The 24,261-nt window shown below is 38.3% G+C and overlaps 1 protein-coding gene across 1 annotated transcript in view; it reads left to right on the top strand.

Moving 5' to 3' along the window:
* SPPL3 (signal peptide peptidase like 3) overlaps positions 1–24,261 on the top strand; it is a 119,247-nt gene that overhangs the window by 57,253 nt on the left and 37,733 nt on the right. The window contains exon 2 of the mRNA XM_060028197.1: positions 12,830–12,907. Within this exon, the coding sequence (XP_059884180.1) occupies positions 12,830–12,907 (78 nt within the window). The remainder of the gene's footprint in view (positions 1–12,829; positions 12,908–24,261) is intronic.

Here is a 24,261-nt window from a genome sequence, read left to right as displayed (position 1 = left end):
AAAAAAATACCTAGAAACAAATGACAATGAAAATACGACGACCCAAAACCTATGGGACGCAGCAAAAGCAGTTCTAAGAGGGAAGTTAATAGCAATACAATCCTACCTCAAGACAAGAAAAATCTCAAACAACCTAACCTTACACCTAAAGCAATAGAGAAAGAAGAACAAAACCCCCCCAAAGTTAGCACAGGGAAAGAAATCATAAAGATCAGATCAGAAATAAGTGAAAAAGAAATGAAGGAAATGAGAGCAAAGATCAATAAAACTAAAAGCTGGTTCTTTGAGAAGATAAACAAAATTGATAAACCATTAGCCAGACTCATCAAGAAAAAAAGGGAGAAGACTCAAATCAACAGAATTAGAAATGAAAAAGGAGAAGTAACAACTGACACTGCAGAAATACAAAAGATCATGAGAGATTACTACAAGCAACTCTATGCCAATAAAATGGACAACTTGGAAGAAATGGACAAATTCTTAGAAAAACACAACCTGCCGAGACTGAATCAGGAAGAAATAGAAAATATGAACAGACCAATCACAAGCACTGAAATTGAAACTGTGAATAAAAATCTTCCAACAAACAAAAGCCCAGGACCAGATGGCTTCACAGGCGAATTCTATCAAACATTTAGCGAAGAGCTAACATCTATCCTTCTCAAACTCTTCCAAAATATAGCAGAGGGAGGAACACTCCCAAACTCATTCTACGAGGCCACCATCACCCTGATACCAGAACCAGACAAGGATGTCACAAAGAAAGAAAACTACAGGCCAATATCACTGATGAACATAGATGTAAAAATCCTCAACAAAATACTAGCAAACAGAATCCAACAGCACATTAAAAGGATCATATACCATGATCAAGTGGGGTTTATCCTAGGAATGCAAGGATTCTTCAATATATGCAAATCAATCAGTGTGATAAACCATGTTAGCAGATTGAAGGAGAAAAACCATATGATCATCTCAATAAATGCAGAAGGAGCTTTTGACAAAATTCAGCATCCATTTATGATAAAAAACCCTCCAGAAAGTAGGCATAGAGGGAACTTACCTCAACATAGTGAAGAACATATATGACAAACCCACAGCCAACATTGTTCTCAATGGTGAAAAACTGAAACTGTTTCCTCTAAGATCAGAAAAAAGACAAGGTTGTCCACTCTCACCACTGTTATTCAACATAGTTTTGGAAGTTTTAGCCACATCAATCAGAGAAGAAAAAGAAATAAAAGGAATCCAAATCGGAAAAGAAGAAGTAAAGCTGTCACTGTTTGCAGATGACATGATACTATACATGGAGAATCCTAAAGATGCTACCAGAAAACTACTAGAGCTAATCAATGAATTTGGTAAAGTGGCAGGATACAAAATTAATGCACAGAAGTCTCTTGCATTCCTATACACTAATGATGAAAAATCTGAAGGAGAAATTAAGGAAACACTCCCATTTACCATTGCAACAAAAAGAATAAAATACTTAGGAGTAAACCTATCTAAGGAGACAAAAGTATGTATGCAGAAAACTGTAAGACACTGATAAAAGAAATTAAAGATGATATAAGCAGGTGGAGAGATATACCATGTTCTTGGATTGGAAGAATCAACATTGTGAAAATGACTCTACTACCTAAAGCAGTCTAGAGATTCAGTGCAATCCCTGTCAAACTACCAGTGGCATTTTTCACAGAACTAGAACAAAAAATTTCACAATTTGTATGGAAACACAAAAGACCCTGAATAGCCAAAGCAATCTTGAGAAAGAAAAACGGAGCTGGAGAAATCAGGCTCCTGGACTTCAGACTATACTACAGAACTACAGTAATCAAGACAGTATGTTACTGGTACAAAAACAGAAGTACAGATCAATGGAACAAGATAGAAAGCCCAGAGATAAACCCACACACATACAGACACCCTATTTTTGATAAAGGAGGCAGGAATGTACAGTGGAGAAAAGACAGCCTCTTCAATAAGTGGTGCTGGGAAAACTGGACAGCTACATGTAAAAGAATGAAATTAGAACACTCCCTAACACCATACACAAAAATAAACTCAAAATGGATTAAAGACCTAAATGTAAGGCCAGACACTATCAGACTCTTAGAGGAAAACATAGGCAGAACACTCTATGACATAAATCACAGCAAGATCCTTTTGACCCACCTCCTAGAGAAGTGGAAATAAAAACAAAAATAAACAAATGGGACTTAATGAAACTTAAAAGGTTTTGCACAGCAAAGGAAAACAAGATGAAAAAACAACCCTCAGAATGGGAGAAAATATTTGCAAATGAAGCAACTGACAGAGGATTAATCTTCAAAATATACAAGCAGCTCATGCAGCTCAATATCAAAAAAAACCAAACAACCCAATCCAAAAATGGGCAGAAGACCTAAATAGACATTTCTCCAAAGAACATATACAGATTGCCAACAAACACATGAAAGGATGCTCAACATCACTAAAAACTAAAAATAAAACTAACCATATGACCCAGCAATCCCACTACTGGGCATATACCCTGAGAAAACCATAATTCAAAAAGAGTCATGTACCACAATCTTCATTGCAGCTCTATTTACAATAGCCAGGACATGGAAGCAACCTAAGTGTCCATCAACAGATGAATGGATAAAGAAGATGTGGCACATATATACAGTGGAATATTACTCAGCTATAAAAAGAAACGAAACTGAGTTATTTGTAGTGAGGTGGATGGACCTAGAGTCTGTCATACAGCAAGTAAGTCAGAAAAACAGATATCGTATGCTAACACGTATATGTGGAATCTAAAAAACAAGGTTCTGAAGAACCTAGGGGCAGGACAGGAATAAAGATGCAGATGTAGAGAATGGACTTGAGGACACGGGGAGGGGGAAGGGTAAGCTGGGACGAAGTGAGAGAGTGGCATGGACATATATACACCACCAAATGTAAAATCGATATCTAGTGGGAAGCAGCCACATAGCACAGGGCGATTAGCGCTGTGCTTTTTGAGCACCTGGAGGGGTGGGATAGGGAGGGTGGGAGGGAGACGCAAGAGGGAGGAGATATGGGGATATATGTATATGTATAGCTGATTCACTCTGTTATAAAGCAGAAACTAACACATCATTGTAAAGCAATTGTACTCCAATGAAGTTGTTAAATAAATAAAGCACATAGCACAGCACCCCACACATATTAAATGGTCAATAAAGCCAAGGAGTTATAATTACTATTAGGAATTTACAATTTGAGAGTTAAGATTGTTGGTGGTATAAAGGCAAGTGTACTGCTGGTTTTTGTGTATTGAACTGTGCCAAGTAGTTTCCTAGGAATTAGATTAGCCCTGAAATGTTATGTCAGCTGAGAATTTTGGTTTCTAAGTGACAGTGCTACCGTAGGAAATAGCACTGGCATTCTCTTAAGAGAAGAAAACCTTTCAGTGGGAATGTATAGTACCTTTTTCTTTCTTCTCAACTCTCAGATTAAAATGATAGTCAATGTAAAGGAGAGAATAGAGAGACTCCGCAAAAAGGATCAGGAGCTACAGAACTTAGGAGGAACTGCTAACAGATGGGAGAAATGAGAACAAAATGGTTTTGTTTTTTTTTCTATTAAGTACGCACTTTACTAGTAGAAATGAAAAACTCCATAATAGGAAGGAAAACCTGTATCAGAAATATAAGTGATTCAGACATGAATTCCCAAAGTATACAACCTCTCCTTCGGGATAAACATTGAACATAAGGAGTGAAATATAGAAATAGTAACATGGAGGAATTTCTTCAAGAGGGGTGTAAGTGGAACCTGATTAAAGGAGCCAAAGATAGTGAACACATTTTTCCCTTTTGTAAAAGAGGAACATGTTTAACTTGGGGGTGAGAGCTGGTAGACCCATCAAGCTGCAGTGAGCAGAACTATATGATGCCTGGGCTTCCTTCTAGGGTCACAGCAAAGTCTGCATAGTAGGACTTCCAACTGAAATGGAGAATGCAGTGATGTTTACTGAAACGAAACAAACTATGAGTTGTAATGGCATAATCTCTATTTTACAGCAGACTAGAACTTAGAACTGAGTTCCTGATCCCCACTCCCCAACCCCCTTCCTCCCCGCCCCCCACTTGTTCCATCTGTAGCCTTCCCGTCTCTGTTGGTGGTGGCTCCATCTTTCCACTTGATTGGGCTAAAACCATGGTAGTCATCCTTTGCTCCTCTTTCTCTTGTGCTCCATGGTCAGTCTATCAGGAAATTCTGCAGAGCTTTATCTTCAAAATATAACTAGAATCAGATCACTTCTCAACGTTACCATGACTTTTACCCCAGTGCCAGCCATCATCTGTCATCTGTCATCTGTCATCTTGTGCCTGAATTATCACAGTAGCCTGTTCTCTCTGCTTCTGTGTTACCGCACTATAATCTGTTCTTTCCCCCCACCCCAAGGTTGATATTTATTTATTTATTTACTTATTTAGTATAGTTGATGTATAATATTACATAAGTTTTAGGTGTACAACATAGTGAGTCACAGTTTTAAAGGTTATATTCCACTTATAATTAGTATAAATTTTTGACTGTATTCCTATATTCCGTGTTGTAGTATATATCCTTGTAGCTTAGTTATATTACACATAGTAGTTTGTACCTCTTAATCTTCTGCCTTCTTCCCCTTCCCTCTCCCCACTGTTAACCACTAGTTTGTTCTCTATATCTGTGTTTCTTTTTTGTTATATTCACTAGTTGTATTTTTTAGATTCCACATATAAGTGGTATCATACAATATTTGTCTTTCTCTGTCTGACTTATTTTACTTAGCATAATACCCTTCAAGTCCATCCATGTTGTTGCAAATGGCAAAATTTCATTCTTTTTTTATGGCTGAGTAGTCCATTTTATTTTTATATATTTTTATATGAAATATATTTTATATATATGTTCCACATTTTCTTTATCCATTCATCTGTCATTGAACACTTACGTTGCTTCTATAATCTGTTCTCTTTTTTTAAGATTTTTTTTTGATGTGGACCATTTTTAATGTCTTTATTGAATTTGTTACAACATTGCTTCTGTTCTATGTTCTGGTTTTTTGGCCGCGAGGCACATGGGATCTTAGCTCCCCAACCAGGGATCGAACCCTCACCCCCTGCATTGGAAGGTGAAGTCTTAACCGCTGGACTGCCAGGGAAGTCAGAATATGTTCTTAATACATCAGCCAGTCATCCCTTTTCCCCCTACTTTTCTAAAAGTCAGATTTCTTAAGGTATAATTTACAAACAGTAAAATTCACTCTTTTTAGGAGTAGAGTTCTGTGAATTTTGACAACACACATAGTCTTGGACTGACCATCTTAGTCAAGAAATAGAACATTTCCATTGCCCCCCAAAGTTCCCTTATGCCCTTTTGTAATCATCCCTCCTCCCACCCCCAACCCCTGGCAATTAGTCTCTTTTTTCTCCCTTTAGTTTTGTCTTTCCTAGAATGTCATATAAATGGGATATATTTGTAGTGTTTTGAGTCTGCCTTCTTTCTCTGAGCATAATGCATTTGAGATTCATGCATACATAGTACATACATAGTGCATCATATTGCAGGTATACTGTCGCAGGTAAATATTGCTATTCTGATTACTGATACAGCTTTTCACATAGGAAACAGCAGCAAACTTCCATACCTTAATTCATCAAAAGGCAGCTAAAAAAATTTTAAGCAGCTACTATAACACAGGTCATATTTAAATTCCAGGTTCCCCGAACCCCATCCCACCCTCATTTGGAAAGCAACCCAACGTCTGCTCCTGAGCTTGCACCACGTAATCTCTTGTAGGAAGAAATGCAGTGTTTGCTTCATAGCTGCCTTGATTGTACTGGGGACTTAGTCCATAGGTTAGCTTTTCGTTTTATTTATGGTTTCCTTTTCTGTGCAAAAGCTTATAAGTTTGTTTAGGTCCCATAGCACTTTGTTTCTCTATTAAACATTACATTCTGCCTCCTTGTACAGTGTGTCTTTACTAGATTGTAACCTTCTTAAATGTCTGTCTTTTTGTATCTTAAACATGGATTTAATTTATTAAAGTTTTATTTGATGAGACACCTGTTCCATTACTATGCTTAGAATACATACTTGTTTTTTTCCCTTAAAATAAGAAAAAATGTGGAAGAGAATTATTGTGGACCTTATGATAGACAATATTTTTGATAAAAATACAAATTAAATTCTGTTTCAATATATTCCACCATGAAGAGAAAGATTGTAACATTTCTTAGGCCTGGAATATGTCATTTTCTGCATATTGTATTTGAAGCCAAGTATTTTGCAAAGCACAAAAAAATTGTAGCTACACTTGGTGGTTTGTGATGTGTTAGAATTGCATGTGAGAAAATACTAGCAGTTTATATAGCCAGGGCTTGTGGGGAAATGTATAAGGCAGCAGTTCTCAAATTGTGGCCTGTGGATCACTGGGGTTTACTCAGACCCTTTCAGGGAGTCTACAAGGTCATACTGTTTTCATAATGCTAATAAAGTTGTTTGCCTTTTTCATTTTGACATTTTTTTTCTTGCAGTGAAAAGCAGTGGCGCATTTAAAAAAACCATTGCTGTGCTGCTGTAACATGAATCAACGCAGTGGCACCACACTTGAACTAATAATCATTGTATTCTTCACCACCATGCACACACTGCTTAAAAAAAAAGAAAGGCAGTTTCACTTAGAGCAAAGCAGTGAAAATTGCTTTTATTAAATCTCAATCCTTGAGCGCACTTGTTTTTTTCTAATAAAATGAAAGTCCTCTGCCCCCGATTAAAAAATGGGCAGAGGAGGGCTTCCCTGGTGGCGCAGTGGTTGGGAGTCTGCCTGCCGATGCAGGGGACACGGGTTCGTGCCCCGGTCCGGGAAGATCCCACATGCCGCAGAGCGGCTGGGCCCGTGAGCCATGGCCGCTGAGCCTGCACGTCTGGAGCCTGTGCTCCGCAACGGGAGAGGCCACAACAGTGAGAGGCCCGCGTACCACCAATAAAAAAAATAAAAAATAAAAATAAAAATGGGCAGAGGACCTTCTTTTCCAAAGAAGATACACAGATGGCCAACAGGCACATGAAAAGATGCTCAGTGTCATTAATCATCAGGAAAATACAAATCAAAACCACAGTGAGGTATCACTCACCCCTGTCAGAGTGGCTATCATCAAAAAGATAAGAAATAACAAGAGTTGGTGAGGATGTGGCGAAAAAGGAACCCTTGTGCACTGTCAGTGGGAATGTAAATTGATGCAGCCACTGTGGAAAACAGTATGGAAGTTCCTCAAAAAATTAAAAATAGAACTATCATATGATCCAGCAGTTCCACTTCTGGGTATTTATCTGAAGAAAACAAAAACACTAATTCGACAAGGTAATGCACCCTAATGTCATAGCAGCATTATTTACAATAGCCAAGACGTGAAGTAACCGAAGTGCCCACTGACAGATGAATGGATAAAGAAGATGTGGGGGCATGTGTATGTATGCATAGACACACACACTGTGGAATATTACTCAGCCATAAAAAAGAATGAAATCTTGCCATTTGTGACAACAAGGATGGACCTGCTTGGGGGTGTTTTGCTTAGTAAAATAAGTGAGACAGAGGAAGACAAATACTGTATGTGGCATCTAAAAAACCAAACAAACAAATGAATATAACAAAACAAACAGATACAGAGAACAAACTAGTGGTTACCACAGGGGAGAAAAGGGCGAAATAGGTGAAGGGAATTAAGATGTACAAACCGGCAGTTATAAATAAGTCACAGAGATGTAATGTATAGCAAAGGGAGTGTAGTCAGTATTTTATAACTTTGTATGGTGTGTAATCTATAAAAATACTGAATCACTATGTTGTACACCTGAAACCAATATATTGTAAGTCAACTATACTTCAATTAACTTTTAAAAAGTTCTTATTAAGCACTTCTGCTATATAATAAAATACCATTGGTTTTCTTAAGAAAAACACTTGTGCAGTCATTTAAAATGCTAGCTGAACTAGCTACTTCTTTCTTGGAACCTTCCATTTTTACTTGAAGGATGACTAGTGGACAAACTATGGAGTTATTCACACTTGGGTGTGTGGCAGACAGTTTCTCAAAAATGAATGAAGTGAGCCTGTTACTTCAAGGGGGAAAAAAGTTATATTTGCCAGTGATAAAATTTGCATGAAAATAGGAATTTTGTGCCCATTATCATTAGCCTCAAGAGTGAAATTAACAGGGCTTCCCTGGCGGCTCAGTGGTTAAGAATCTGCCTGCCAATGCAGGGGGCATGGGTTTGAGCCCCGGTCCAGGAAGATCCCACATGCTGCAGAGCAACTAAGCCCATGTGCCACAACTACTGAGCCTGCGCTCTGGAGCCCATGAGCTGCAACTATTGAGCCCACGTGCCACAGCTACTGAAGCCTGCATGCCTAGAGCCTGTGCTCCGCAACAAGAGAAGCCACCACAATGAGAAGACCGCACACTGCAACGAAGAGTAGCCCCCGCTCGCCACAACTAGAGAGAGCCCATGCACAGCAACGAAGACCCAATGCAGCCAAAAATAAATAAATAAAATAAAATTTTTAAAAAAAGTTTAACAAATGTGGTTTTTCAGATATCGTGTAATGAAATGTAACAACATCTGGAAGAGCTGCATAACTCAGTGACCAGTGTCTTCCAGGTGACCAATGCATGATGTTACAAAATCATCCATGGGTAAAAGATCCATTCAACTATAATATAGTCTGTGGGATTTTAATGTAATATAGTTTTTTTTTAAATTCACTGATAAGGTTTCAGATTCCACACTGCAAGTAACCTTTAAGAAATTGCCACTTGTTGAATTTTAGTGTAGTATCAAAGAAGAATATCCTCAGTTATCTGAAAAGGTTATTGAAATATTCCTCCCTTTTCCAGCTACACATCTGTGTAAGGCCAGATATTTTTCCCCCCACAAAGTTCAACTAAAGTAACATACAGCAACAGATTGAATGCAGGAGAATTCTGCATTGAATTATGAGAATCTGGCTATCTTCTGTTTAAGCCAGAAATTAAAGAGGTTTGCAAAAATGTAGAAGGATGCCGCTCATCTAAATTTTTTGTTTTGGAAAACAGTTACCTTTCCTTTAAAAATGTAATTTATGTGCTAGTGTAATGGTTTTATTATATTTAAATGAATTAGTAAATAAGCATTTAAATTTTTTCTCACTTTTAATTTCTAGTATTGTAAATATCAATAGCTGTAACCCACAGGAAAAAAGCCCTCAGGGTCCTTGAGAGTATAGATGGTCTCAAGACCAGAAAGTTTGCCAAGTGCTATTCTAGGTCAGTGTGCAGGGTTGGAATAGTAGCTGCTTGGTTTGTTGGGTGGACAAGAATGCTTTCATTGTATAGCTGGCAGGCTGACACATAGAACACGTTATAGAACAGAACTCTCTGTGTCTCAGTTTGGCATGATTTTTAGCAGGATGTGTCTAAGCACTTGCTGGTAAAGCAGCTAGAAATAGATGCTTGACTGTAGAGCAGCTCTTAAAATCCAGCATGGTTCTAAAAATCTTAGGGTGTGAAATATAACCTTATATATGAGAGAACTTTCTGGTAGCTCTTTGTCTATTAAGACATGGGGGAATGTAGTTAAAGAATTAATGGTTTTCATAATGACCATATAAAATGTTTCAACTCAACAGCTGACCTATACTAATACATTATTTGGCAGTCTTCAAGTCTGTTTTTAGTGCGTTTGGCTAACCTGCTTTCAGCATGTCTCAAATGCATGTATGTAGTTTCTTTTTGCATTTCTGTAAGAATTCTTTACTTCAGAGTGTAGAGTAATTCCTCCTTTCTTTATCGTGAATCCAGCGTTTCTGGAAACAGTCACCTCAATGGGAGGGCCTGAGAGATGATACATTTCTGTTGATGCTTTGGTAGAGTCTGAAGTATAGGATACAGAGGGGCTGTAAAATAAGATTGCTGGCCTTTAATTTTTTTTTTTTTTTTTGTGGTACGCAGGCCTCTCACTGTTGTGGCCTCTCCTGTTGGGGAGCACAGACTCCAGACGCGCAGGCTCGGTGGCCATGGCTCACGGGCCCAGCCGCTCCGCGGCATGTGGGATCTTCCCGGACCGGGGCACGAACCCGTGTCCCCTGCATCGGCAGGCAGATTCTCAACCACTGCGCCACCAGGGAAGCCCCTGGCCTTTGATTTTAATCCATGTTCTGTAGTTTATAATAAATTCTTTTTGTTAAAAGGCTTTTTGTAAAACTTCCATAATGGTAGTTTGAGTTGAAATATATGAAATTTCAAATAACACTGTGAAATAAATTAGAACTTCTAATTATGGGATATTTGGTAGTTTTCAAAGTTGTTCAAACTTTTTTAAAAGTTTTACTGTAAATTATAAAATACCATGAACTATATTAGGAGTCAGTTTTAACCAGATTTTCTTGATACAGATTTATTTGAAAAATAAACTGGTCCAGTATAGAAGAAACCATTAAATGAAACATCAGAACATTTTTTCTGAAACCATGCATTTTGCTCTGCAGTGGGTGGGTAGTATGCTTATCGCCAGAAAATGGAGATGAGAACAGGTAGTGCTAATCAGCCTCTTCGTAAGGTATTTAACACATGGCCAAGACTGCACCTTGAAAAACAGATTGTGAGGAAAGTCAGTGACTAAGTATGGTTAGTCACACAGAGTAGAGCACAGCATAGAGAAACTGTGGAGGAGGAAGAGCTGGTTTAACCAAAATTCAACCCAGACTTCTAGAAGTCTTAAGTGATGTCTCTGGAGGGTCTCCATTGATTTGAGAGTTATAGCAAAAGAAAAAAACAATAGTACCAAACCTTAAGACACTGAGTTTGGGAAGTTTAAATGTTTAATCTACTTTTTAGGGAATGGCAATATGCTTCAGAACATGAAAGGTATAGAAAAGCTAAGTCATCTAAATAAAACACCATCAAAAGAAAAGTGCCCCCCCCCCCACAAAAACAGGCTCCCTTCATATTTTATAGATCAGGAGTCTGAAAAACTTTTAAATTGCTTTTTAAAAAAAATGCCTATTGGCCCTTAATTATATGAAAAGCTGCTGAATCTCACTGTAATTCACTTTAAAATTAATTACATCAGAAAAGTAATTAACGCAAATGAAAACTAACTGCTGGTAAGGGGTAGAGCAGTTTAAGTTCAGGCAGCATCTCATGTGATCCTGCTGCTCTCTTTGAAGACACTTCATCAGTTACCTGCTATCCTGGGTTTTCTTCCTCTTTGTCTGTTTCATTTTGTTTTCTTTGCAGCTCCTCCTTCTTTCTGATCTTTAAATTTCTGAATTTTCAGGCTTTCATCCTGGGTCCTCTTCTCACCCACACCCGTGGCTTCAATTACCATGTGGAAGGTTATGAGCTCCCAATATGTATCCTTAGCTTAGAGCTGCTTCTGAACTCTAGACCCAGATAGCCAGCTGTTTCCTCAGCACATCCAAAACTTCAAATCTCCTCCTCCTGTTTTTTTGCCAAATGGTATAGCCATCCACCAGCTGCTTAGCAGAAACCTGGGGATCCTCTCTTAGCCTCATAAACAATCACCAAATCCTATTTTGTTGAGTCTTGTATCTCTCTCATTCATCTGCCCCCCTAAGGAAGCCCCCCACCCCTAGTTCTTAGGTAGAATCCTAAGATTTGAGAATTACACATTCTCAAGGTACCCTGTACTTGTTGAAAATTTATAACATTTTCAACAATTATATTCACTTGCTTATGTTAACTTTTTGTTTTCGTTGCTTTAGAACAAAATTTAATTTTTAAATTCCTTTAGAAAAGACATTCAGGGAGAAGACAAAGACAGTCTTGGTTTTTATTACGTCCCTGGGGGCTAGCAGAGTGCCAGGCACAGAAGCATCATTAAATATTTATTGAGGGAAAAAATGAAGAGAAATTTGTTTTAGGAAAATCCATAACATGAATGGATAGTGTGAACGGTGAATTCCTGAAGACAGACTTGCAAACATTGGGAATTCCTTGGTGCTGGGAATTCCCTGGGACTCTGTGCTTCTACTGCAGGGGGCCTGGGTTCGATCCTTGGTCCGGAAACTAAGATCCCACAAGCCGAGTGATGTGCCCCCCCCCACCAAAAAAGATCTCTGATAGTCAAGCCATAGAAGGGAGCTAAGGAATTGGCAGTAGGATTGAGAGAAGTAGGGTATTTGCAGAAGTGGAAGTTGTGAGACTTACTGACTGTCGTCACATTTGGGAAGTAAGAGAACAGGGTGTCGAGAATGCTGAGGGAATCATGATATCATTCCTTAAGACATTTGGGTATGAAGGGAAGACTAATGACTTTAGTTTTGGACGTGTTGACTTGAAAGAACCTTCTGTGGGACACCTAGATGGAGAGAACCAATAGGCAGTTATAAAAATAAAACTAGAATCCAGGAGAGAGACACAGGCTTTACTCCATCACTGAGCAAAACCAGTAAAATACTATTGATAATTCAAGTGTACAGAGTTGGTAGATGTTTTGGTACTTTTTAACTTGGGAGTGGAAGCACATATTGCCTATCATATGGGGATGGCATTTTTTACATTAATGTCATTTAACATCCTGTGAATGTTAACTAATAATAGCTGTGAAGCTATGCGTTTACTCTTTATGTTAAGCTAGCAGATCTGTGTTTTAATTATGTATTTTGTTAATGCTAATTTATACCTGTTTTCCTTCCTAAAGACAAAAATAAAACTTAGTGGGGTTTATAAAAATCCATCAGACTGTAAACTCCATGAGGACTTGCTGCCATGTGATTAAAATTTTTTTCCTCTTATTTCTCTAGGGCCTATTCCCTGGTGGATTCCAGTCAAGTGTCTACATTTCTGATTTCCATTCTACTTATAGTCTATGGTAGTTTCAGGTAAGCTGCTCTCAAAATGGGATTGATTTCTGTTGGAAGTGGAAGAAGCGTTGCTCTGAAAATGTTGGCACCAAAACTTATTGCTTCTGTGAGGAAAAACATGACTTTGACAGGAATTGAGTTGAATAGGATAATTCTGATATTTATTCTTTGGTTGGCTTCTGTTAAAACACTTTTTGGTTTTGCTTATGGCTTTGGCATTTTAATGCAAACAAGCAAAAACTAATTGCTTAAATTCTGGTTCTGAAAAAAAGGATTCACGTAAATACACTCATTGAGAGGGTTAAGGAGAGTCCTTGACAGTGATTCTACAGAGTCTCAAAGGGGACATAAAGTTTTTCTTAATTAAAAAAAAGGCACTGACCTACGTTGAGCCATATGAGACTGCTGATAGTCAAATTTTTGATCTACACAAATAATTTCATATGGTTCCACCTACTTTTATGAGGATTGTGCACGGTAGCATTTACCAAGTATTCTCTCTGCTGACCTTCTCGAAGTTCCCATCCTAGCAAACAGCTATAGAAATACAAAGGAAAATCAGGAAGCTAGATACTCCCTTCTTTTCACTATTCTTACTTTAGAGGAAATTTGGTGGTTGTATAACTCAAATAGTTTTGTGGCTGATACATTTAAAAATGAAGGCTGCCTGAGAAATTTTAAATTGAGAACTTGAAAGGGAGCAACAGTGATAAACGAAATAATCAGGCATAAGGATTTTGAACTCTCCAGTATTATATCTGGATTTTAATGGGTATTTGGTAAAATCATAAGACTTCCAGGCTTTATCTCAACACTGAGTAGGACAAGTAGAATACTGTTGATAATTCCAGTATCAGTTGATAAAAGTTTTAATCATTGAGACTTCAGCTGGGAGCCCTAGGTTCATAACCACTCTTAGGAAGCATTAGTCAAGCCAGGGCAATTTAGAACCTCATCAACATAATCCTGATATTTTGTATCTCTATCCTTTGGACAAGTTTTTGTTTTTTTCTTTTTGAGTATATAATGTTTCAACATTTCAAAAGTCATTAGGGCTTCCCTGGTGACGCAGTGGTTGAGAGTCCGCCTGCCGATGCAGGGGACATGGGTTCATGCCCCAGTCTGGGAAGATCCCACATGCTGCGGAGTGGCTGGGCCTGTGAGCCATGGCCGCTGAGCCTGCGCGTCCAGAGCCTGTGCTCCACGATGGGAGAGGCCACAACAGTGAGAGGCCCGCGTAACGCAAAAAGAAAAAAAAAAAAAAAAAAACTCTTTATGATTAAAAAAAACCTTTGGACTCACAACTCTAATACTCCTTTCATTAGCTCATATGACATTTTCTTTGGCACATACTTATATACTGTGTACATTTTTATATTTTAAATCATTTATATTCTGATTATTATCTAACAAAAATATTTTTCATTATCTTCATACTAGTTTTTAGTAATTTGATATTTCTTTGTATTACTATCTTATTCCACTCTTTTTGGACATGTGAGTTGTTAAAGTGACCATCTTTTTATGTATTCTTTTGCTTTGGCTGAAAAATATCCCTAAGATAAATATCCAGAAATTGAAAAACTTCTCCAAAGTGTATGAACTGGCTCTTACTACATATTGCCATGTTGTTTTCCAGAAGGGTTATACCAACTTAGAATTGGGCAAGTTTTAAACAAAATTTTATGTAATAAATATACCATAGAATTATATTATGTGGATGGAAAGGATTTCTCTGGTACTTCTCCTTATTTTACAAATGAGGAAACCGAGGCCCAACAAGATGAGGTAACTTGCTAAAGATTATACAACTAGTTGGTAACAAAATCTGGATTGGAACCCAGTTCTTAAGACTTGTGGTCCAATACTTTGTCTTTTATACTTTAGTAATGCACTTTCTGCAAAAAGTAAATCATGATGCCTTTAATTATACATTTAAATTTACCTCATTTTAAGTAAATTTGCAAGTATTTCCTCCTCTTCTGTTTTCTGGAAAAGATTACGTGAAATTGTGTTACTTCTTTTTTAAATATTTGATAGAAATCACCAGAGAAGCCATCTAAAGATGGAAGATTTGGGGGGATTTGGCTTTGGTTTTTCCTGCTTTATTCATCTTTTTTTTTTTTAAAGAATTGGTAAAGGCTTTGTGTGTGTGTGCAGTAAAATATACATAACATAAAATTTAATATTTTAACCCATTTCTAAGCATACAGTTCAGTAGCTGGTAAGGGCTTTTTAAAACACATGTTACTATCTATTTTTATTTTTAAATTTTATTTTATTTATTATTTTTGGCTGCATTGGGTCTTCATTGCTGCACACGGGCTTTCTCTAGTTGCTGTAAGCAGGGGCTACTCTTCATTGTGGTGCGTGGGCTTTTCACTGCAGTGGCTTCTCTTGTTGTGGAGCACGGGCTCTAGGCACATGGGCCTCAGTAGTTGCGGCATGCGGGCTCAGTAGTTGTGGCTCGTGGGCTCTGGAGCGCATCCTCAGTAGTTGTGGCTCATGGGCTTAGTTGCTCTGCAGCATGTGGGATCTTCCCGGACCAGGGCTCGAACCCGTGTCCCCTGCATTGGCAGGAGGATTCTTAACCACTGTGCCACCAGGGAAGCCCACTATCTTTTTATTATAGCCATCCTAGTGCTAGGGTATGAAATATCTCATTGTGCTTTGATTGCATTTGCCTGATAACTGAGATCAGGTTGAAAAGATGTTGAGCATCATTTAATGTACTTGTTAGGCATGTGTTTTTCTTCTTTGGTGAAATGTCTATTCAAATCTTTGCCCATTATAAAATTGGGTTGTCTTATACCAAATTGTAACAGTTCTTTAAATATTCTAGATCCAGGTTCTCTCTCAGTCACATGATTTGCAAATATTTTCTTCCAGTATCTAGCTTGCCTTTTCATTTTCTTAACAGTGTCTTTCAAAGTGTAAACATATTTTATTTTGATAAAGTCCAGCTTACCAACTCTTTGTCTTGTGGAGTATGCTTTTGGTGGTGTACCAGAGAACTCTTTGCCTTATCCATGAGCACAGTTTTTCTCCTATATTTTTATGTTTTACATTTAAGTCTATAATTCATTTTGAGTTGATTTTTGTGAAATACAAATGAAGTACAAATCTAAATTCGTCTTTATGAATATGACTATCCAGTTGTCCCAGCACCATTTGGTGAAAAGACAGTCCTTCACCCATTGTGAAAAATCAGTTCTCCATAAGTGTAAAGATTTGTCATGGGACTCCCCATTTCTTTTTTTATTTTTTTAATAAATTTATTTATTTTAGTTATTTATTTTTGGCTGTGTTGGGTCTCATTGCTGCACGCGGGCTTTCTCTAGTTGCGGTGAGTGGGGGCTACTCTTTGTTGTGGTGCACAGGCTCCTCATTGCGGTGGCTTCTCTTGTTGAGGAGCATGGGCTCTAGGTGCATGGGCTTCAGTAGTTGTGGCTCGCAGGCTCTAGATCACAGGCTCAGTAGTTGTGGCATACAGACTTAGTTGATCCGTGGCATGTGGGATCTTCCTGGACCAGGGGTCGAGCCCATGTCCCCTGCATTGGCAGGTGGATTCTTAACCAGTGCGCCACCAGGGAAGTCCAATTGCTACTGCTTTTATAGTAAATGTTGAAATATAGTAGTGTAAGTCCTACAGCTCTTTTCTTTTTCAGAAGTGTTATTATGGATAACACTTATATGGCTCTACATTTACATGGTTATAATGGCTATTATGGATCCTTTGTATTTCCATATTAAGTTTAGGTTCAGCTGGTCTGTTTCTACAAAAATTCTTCTGAGATTTTGATAGGTATTGTGTATCTATAGATCACAGTTTGGGGAGAATTGCTATCGTAATAATATTGAGTCTTTCAATCCAGGGACCTGGAATGTCTCTCCATTTATTTAGATAATCTTTAATTTTTCTTAGTAATGTTTTGTAATTTTCAGTGTACAAGGTTTGCACCACTTCTGTTAAACTTATTCCTAAGTATTTTATTATTTTCGATGTTATTGTTGATGGAATTTTTCCTTGGTTTATTTTTAGATTTTTCATTGCTAAGTATATAGAACTATGAATGATTTTAAAATATTAACCTGGTATCCTATAGCTTTGCTGAACTCATTTATTAGTGCTAGTAGTTTTTTGTGTATGGATTTCTTGGAGTTCCCTACATGCAGGATAATGCAGCCTGCAAGTAAAGACAGCTTTGCTTCTTCCTTTCAAATCTGAATGCCTTTTATTTTATCTGTTAATTTCTAGGATAGTTAAAAGTATTCAACAGTGATTGGAATTTGTCTGTTTTCCCTTACATTTTTGTTGATTCATTTTTAAAGTTATTTTGTTAAGTACAAAAAGGTTTATGATATTATATCTTGGTAGACTGTATTTTCAAATTATTATCCAGTAGCCCTTTTTCTTCTGTTTTATGCTTTTTGCTTTGAGTTTTATTTTGTCTGACATTAATATTGCTATACCTGCTTTCTTTTGATCGTATTTAATTTTTAATTTCTTTAAAACATTTATTTTGAAACAATTTCAGACATAAAAGTTCTAAAATTACTACAAAAAATTCTCATATACTCTTTACCCAGATTCCTCAAATGTTAGCATTTTACCGTTGCTTTCTGTCATTCTTTGTGTGTGATAAAGTACTTTTTTTTTTCTGGGAAAAAAAAATTGACTGCCTTTAATCTTTCCTCCTCCTTCTCCTCCTCTTTTTTTTTTTTTAACATCTTTATTGGGGTACAATTGCTTTACAATGGTGTGCTAGTTTCTGCTTTATAACAAAGTGAATCAGTTCTACATATACATATGTTCCCATGTCTCTTCCCTCTTGCATCTCCCTCCCTCCCACCCTCCCTATCCCACCCCTTTAGGTGGTCACAAAGCACCGAGCTGATCTCCCTGTGCTATGCAGCTGCTTTCCACTAGCTATCTATTTTACATTTGGTAGTGTATATATGTCCATGCCACTCTCGCTCTGTCACAGCTTACCCTTCCCCCTCCCCGTGTCCTCAAGTCCATTCTCTAGTAGGTCTGTGTCTTTATTCCTGTCTTACCCCTGAGTTCTTCATGACATTTTTTTTTCTTAAATTCCATATATATGTGTTAGCATATGGTATTTGTCTTTCTCTTTCTGACTTACTTCACTCTGTATGACAGAGTCTGGGTCCATCCACCTCATTACAAATAGCTCAATTTCGTTTCTTTTTATGGCTGAGTAATATTCCATTGTATATATGTGCCACATCTTCTTTATCCATTCATCCGATGATGGGCACTTAGAGTGTTTCCATCTCCTAGCTATTGTAAATAGAGCTGCAGTGAACATTTTGGTACATGACTCTTTCTGAATTTTGGTTTTCTCAGGGTATATGCCCAGTAGTGGGATTGCTGGGTCATATGGTAGTTCTATTTGTAGATTTTTAAGGAACCTCCATACTGTTCTCCATAGTGGCTGTACCAATTCACATTCCCACCAGCAGTGCAAGAGTGTTCCCTTTTCTCCACACCCTCTCCAGCATTTATTGTTTCTAGATTTTTTGATGATGGCTATTCTGACTGGTGTGAGATGATATCTCATTGTAGTTTTGATTTGCATTTCTCTAATGATTAATGATGTTGAGCATTCTTTCATGTGTTTGTTGGCAGTCTGTATATCTTCTTTGGAGAAATGTCTATTTAGGTCTTCTGCCCATTTTTGGATTGGGTTGTTTGTGTTTTTGTTATTGAGCTGCATGAGCTGCTTGTAAATTTTGGAGATTAATCCTTTGTCAGTTGCTTCATTTGCAAATATTTTCTCCCATTCTGTGGGTTATCTTTTGGTCTTGTTTATGGTTTCCTTTGCTGTGCAAAAGCTTTGAAGTTTCATTAGGTCCCATTTGTTTATTTTTGTTTTTATTTCCATTTCTCTAGGAGGTGGGTCAAAAAGGATCTTGCTGTGATTTATGTCATAGAGTGTTCTGGCTATGTTTTCCTCTAAGAGTCTGATAGTGTCTGGCCTTACATTTAGGTCTTTAATCCATTTTGAGTTTATTTTTGTGTATGGTGTTAGGGAGTGTTCTAATTTCTTCCTTTACATGTAGCTGTCCAGTTTTCCCAGCACCACTTATTGAAGAGGCTGTCTTTTCTCCACTGTACATTCCTGCCTCCTTTATCAAAAATAAGGTGTCTGTATGTGTGTGGGTTTATCTCTGGGCTTTCTATCTTGTTCCATTGATCTATATTTCTGTTTTTGTACCAGTAACATACTGTCTTGATTACTGTAGTTCTGTAGTATAGTCTGAAGTCAGGGAGCCTGATTCCTCCAGCTCCGTTTCTCTTTCTCAAGATTGCTTTGGCCATTCGGGGTCTTTTGTGTTTCCATACAAATTGTGAAATTTTTTGTTCTAGTTCTGTGAAAAATGCCAGTGGTAGTTTGATAGGGATTGCATTGAATCTGTAGGTTGCTTTGGGTAGTAGAGTCATTTTCACAATGTTGATTCTTCCAATCCAAGAACATGGTATATCTTTCCATCTATTTGTATCATCTTTAATTTCTTTCATCAGTGTCTTATAATTTTCTGCATACAGGTCTTTTGTCTCCTTAGGTAGGTTTATTCCTAGGTATTTTATTCTTTTTGTTGCAATGGTAAATGGGAGTGTTTTCTTGATTTCACTTTCAGATTTTTCATCATTAGTTTATAGGAATGCCAGAGATTTCTGTGCATTAATTTTGTATCCTGCTACTTTACCAGATTCATTGATTAGCTCTAGTAGTTTTCTGGTAGCATCTTTAGGATTCTCCATGTATAGTATCATGTCATCTGCAAACAGTGACAGCTTTGCTTCTTCTTTTCCGATTTGGATTCCTTTTATTTCCTTTTCTTCTCGGATTGATGTGGCTAAAACTTCCAAAACTATGTTGAATAAGAGTGGTGAGAGTCTTGTTCCTGATCTTAGTGGAAATGCTTTCAGTTTTTCACCATTGAGGACGATGTTGGCTGTGGGTTTGTCATATATGGCCTTCACTATGTTGAGGTAAGTTCCCTCTATGCCTACTTTCTGGAGGGTTTTTATCATAAATGGATGCTGAATTTTGTCAAAAGCTCCTTCTGCACTTATTGAGATGATCATATGGTTTTTCTCCTTCAATTTGTTAACAAGGTTTATCACATTGATTGATTTGCATATATTGAAGAATCCTTGCATTCCTAGGATAAACCCCACTTGATCATGGTATATGATCCTTTTAATGTGCTGTTGGATTCTGTTTGCTAGTATTTTGTTGAGGATTTTTGCATCTATGTTCATCAGTGATATTGGCCTGTAGTTTTCTTTCTTTGTGACATCCTTGTCTGGTTCTGGTATCAGGGTGATGGTGGCCTCGTAGAATGAGTTTGGGAGTGTTCCTCCCTCTGCTATATTTTGGAAGAGTTTGAGAAGGATAGGGGTTAGCTCTTCGCTAAATGTTTGATAGAATTCGCCTGTGAAGCCATCTGGTCCTGGGCTTTTGTTTGTTGGAAGATTTTTAATCACAGTTTCAATTTCAGTGCTTGTGATTGGTCTGTTCATATTTTCTATGTCTTCCTGATTCAGTCTCGGCAGGTTGTGCATTTCTAAGAATTTGTCCATTTCTTCCAGGTTGTCCATTTTATTGGCATAGAGTTGCTTGTAGTAATCTCTCATGATCTTTTGTATTTCTGCAGTGTCAGTTGTTACTTCTCCTTTTTCATTTCTAATTCTGTTGATTTGAGTCTTCTCCCTTTTTTTCTTGATGAGTCTGGCTAATGGTTTATCAATTTTGTTTATCTTCTCAAAGAACCAGCTTTTAGTTTTATTGATCTTTGCTCTCATTTCCTTCATTTCTTTTTCATTTATTTCTGATCTGATCTTTATGATTTCTTTCCTTCTGCTAACTTTGGTGTTTTTCTGTTCTTCTTTCTCTAATTGCTTTAGGTGCAAGGTTAGGTTGTTTATTCAAGATGTTTCCTGTTTCTTGAGGTAGGATTGTATTGCTATTAACTTCCCTCTTAGAACTGCTTTTGCTGCATCCCATAGGTTTTGGGTCGTCTTGTCTCCATTGTCATTTGTTTCTAGGTATTTTTTGATTTTCTCTTTGATTTCTTCAGTGATCACTTCGTTATTAAGTAGTGTATTGTTTAGCCTCCATGTGTTTGTATTTTTTTACAGATCTTTTCTTGTAATTGATATCTAGTCTCATAGCGTCGTGGTTGGAAAAGATACTTGATACAATTTCAATTTTCTTAAATTTACCAAGGCTTGATTTATGACCCAAGATATGATCTATCCTGGAGAATGTTCCATGAGCACTTGAGAAGAATGTGTTTTCTGTTATTTTTGGATGGAATGTCCTATAAATATCAGTTAACTCCATCTTGTTTAATGTATCATTTAAAGCTTGTGTTTCCTTATTTATTTTCATTTTGGATGATCTGTCCATTGGTGAGAGTGGGTTGTTAAAGTCCCCTACTATGAATGTGTTACTGTCAATTTCCCCTTCTATGGCTGTTAGTATTTGCCTTATGTATTGAGGTGCTCCTATGTTGGGTGCATAAATATTTACAATTGTTATATCTTCTTCTTGGATCGATCCCTTGATCATTATGTAGTGTCCTTCTTTGTCTCTTCTAATAGTCTTTATTTTAAAGTCTATTTTGTCTGATATGAGAATTGCTACTCCAGCTTTCTTTTGGTTTCCATTTGCATGGGATATCTTTTTCCATCCCCTCACTTTCAGTCTGTATGTGTCGCTAGGTCTGAAGTGGGTCTCTTGTAGACAGAATATATATGGGTTTTTTTTTGTATCCCTTCAGCCAGTCTGTGTCTTTTGGTGGGAGCATTTAATTCATTTACATTTAAGGTAATTATCGATATGTATGTTCTATTCCCATTTTGTTTTGGGTTTGTTATTGTAGGTCTTTTCCTTCTCTTGTGTTTCTTGCCTAGAGAAGGTCCTTTAGCATTTGTTGTAAAGCTGGTTTGGTGGTGCTGAACTCTCTCAGCTTTTGCTTGTCTGTAAAGGTTTTAATTTCTCCATCAAATCTGAATGAGATCCTTGCTGGGTAGAGTAATCTTGGTTGTAGGTTTTTCTCCTTCATCACTTTAAATATGTCCTGCCAGTCCCTTCTGGCTTGCAGAGTTTCTGCTGAAAGATCAGCTGTTAACCTTATGGGGATTCCCTTGTGTGTTATTTTTCCCTTGCTGCTTTTAATATGTTTTCTTTGTATTTAATTTTTGACAGTTTGATTAATATGTGTCTTGGCGCGTTTCTCCTTGGATTTATCCTGTATGGGACTCTCTGTGCTTCCTGGACTTGATGAACTATTTCCTTTCCCATATTAGGGAAGTTTTCAACTATAATCTCTTCAAATATCTTCTCAGTCCCTTTCTTTTTCTCTTCTTCTTCTGGAACCCCTGTAATTCGAATGTTGGTGCGTTTAATGTTGTCCCAGAGGTCTCTGAGACTGTCCTCAGTTCTTTTCATTCTTTTTTCTTTATTCTGCTCTGCAGAAGTTATTTCCACTATTTAATCTTCCAGGTCACTTATCCGTTCTTCTGCCTCAGTTGTTCTGCTATTGATCCCATCTAGAGAATTTTTAATTTCATTTATTGTGTTGTTCATCATTGCTTGTTTCATCTTTAGTTCTTCTAGGTCCTTGTTAAATGTTTCTTGCATTTTCTCTATTCTATTTCCAAGATTTTGGATCATCTTTACTATCATTATTCTGAATTCTTTTTCACGTAGACTGCCTATTTCCTCTTCATTTGTTAGGTCTGGTGGGTTTTTATCTTGCTCCTTCATCTGCTGTGTGTTTTTCTGTCTCCTCATTTTGCTTATCTTACTGTGTTTGGGGTCTTCTTTTTGCAGGCTGCAGGTTCGTAGTTCCTGTTGTTTTTGGTGTCTGTCCCCAGTGGCTAAAGTTGTTTCAATGGGTTGTGTAGGCTTCCTGGTGGAGGGGACTAGTGCCTGTGTTCTGGTGGATGAGGCTGGATCTTGTCTTTCTGGTGGGCAGGTCCACGTCTGGTGGTGTGTTTTGGGGTGTCTGTGGACTTATTATGATTTTAGGCAGCCTCTCTGCTAATGGGTGGGGTTGTGTTCCTGTCTTGCTAGTTGTTTGGCATAGGGTGTCCAGCACTGTAGCTTGCTGGTGTTGAGTGAAGCTGGGTGCTGGTGTTCAGATGGAGATCTCTGGGAGATTTTTGCCGTTTGATATTATGTGGAGCTGGGAGGTCTCTTGTGGACCAGTGTCCTGAAGTTGGCTCTCCCACCTCAGAGGCACGGCACTGACTGCTGGCTGCAGCACCAAGAGCCTTTCATCCACACGGCTCAGAATAAAAGGGCAAAAAAGTAGAAGGAAAGAAAGGGAGGGAGGGAGGGAGGAAGGAGGAAATGAAAGAAAGAGGAAACAGGATAAAATAAAAAGTAAGATAAAATTAAAAAGTTATTAAAGTAAAAAAGAATTATTAAGAAAAAAAATTTTTTAAGAAAAAAAACAAAAACAGATCTAGAACCCTAGGACAAATGGTGACAGCAAAGCTATACAGACAAAATCTCACACAGAAGCATACACATACACACAAAAAGAGGAAAAGGGGAAAAAATAATAAATCTTGCTCTCAAAGTCCACCTCCTCAATTTGGGATGATTCGTTGTCTATTCATGTATTCCACAGATGCAGGGTACATCAGGTTGATTGTGGAACTTTAATCCGCTGCTTCTGAGGTTGCTGGGAGAGATTTCCCTTTCTCTTCTTTGTTCGCACAGCTCCCTTGGCTCAGCTTTGGATTTGGCCCTGCCTCTGAGTGTAGGTCACCGGAGGGCGTCTGTTCTTCGCTCAGACAGGACGGGGTTAAAGGAGCTGCTGCTTAGGGGACTCTGGCTCACTCAGACCTGGGGGAGGGAGGGGTGCGGATGCGGGGTGAGCCTGCGGCAGCAGAGGCCAGCGGGACATTGCACCAGCCTGAGGTGCGCCGTGTGTTTTCCCGGGGAAGTTGTCCCTGGATCCCGGGAACCTGGCAGTGGCGGCTGCACAGGCTCCCCGGAAGGGAGGTGTGGATAGTGACCTGTGCTCACACACAGGCTTCTTGGTGGCAGCAGCAGCAGCCTTAGTGTCTCATGCCCGTCTCTGGGGTCCGCACTGTTAGCCGCGGCTCGCGCCCGTCTCTGGAGCTCCTTTAAGCAGCGCTCTTAATCCCCTGTCCTAGCGCACCAGGAAACAAAGAGGGAAGAAAAAGTCTCTTGCCTCTTCGGCAGCTCCAGACTTTTCCCAGGACTCCTTCCTGGCTAGCCGTGGTGCACTAACCCCCTGCAGGCTGTGTTCACGCTGCCAACCCCAGTCCTCTCCCTGCACTCCGACGGAAGCCCTAGCTC

Source organism: Delphinus delphis, chromosome 13, assembly GCF_949987515.2.
Source record: "Delphinus delphis chromosome 13, mDelDel1.2, whole genome shotgun sequence".
Taxonomy (NCBI): Eukaryota; Metazoa; Chordata; class Mammalia; order Artiodactyla; family Delphinidae; genus Delphinus; species Delphinus delphis.
The sequence above is the reverse complement of the archived record's forward strand: the minus strand, read 5'-3'. Positions and strand labels throughout refer to the sequence as shown.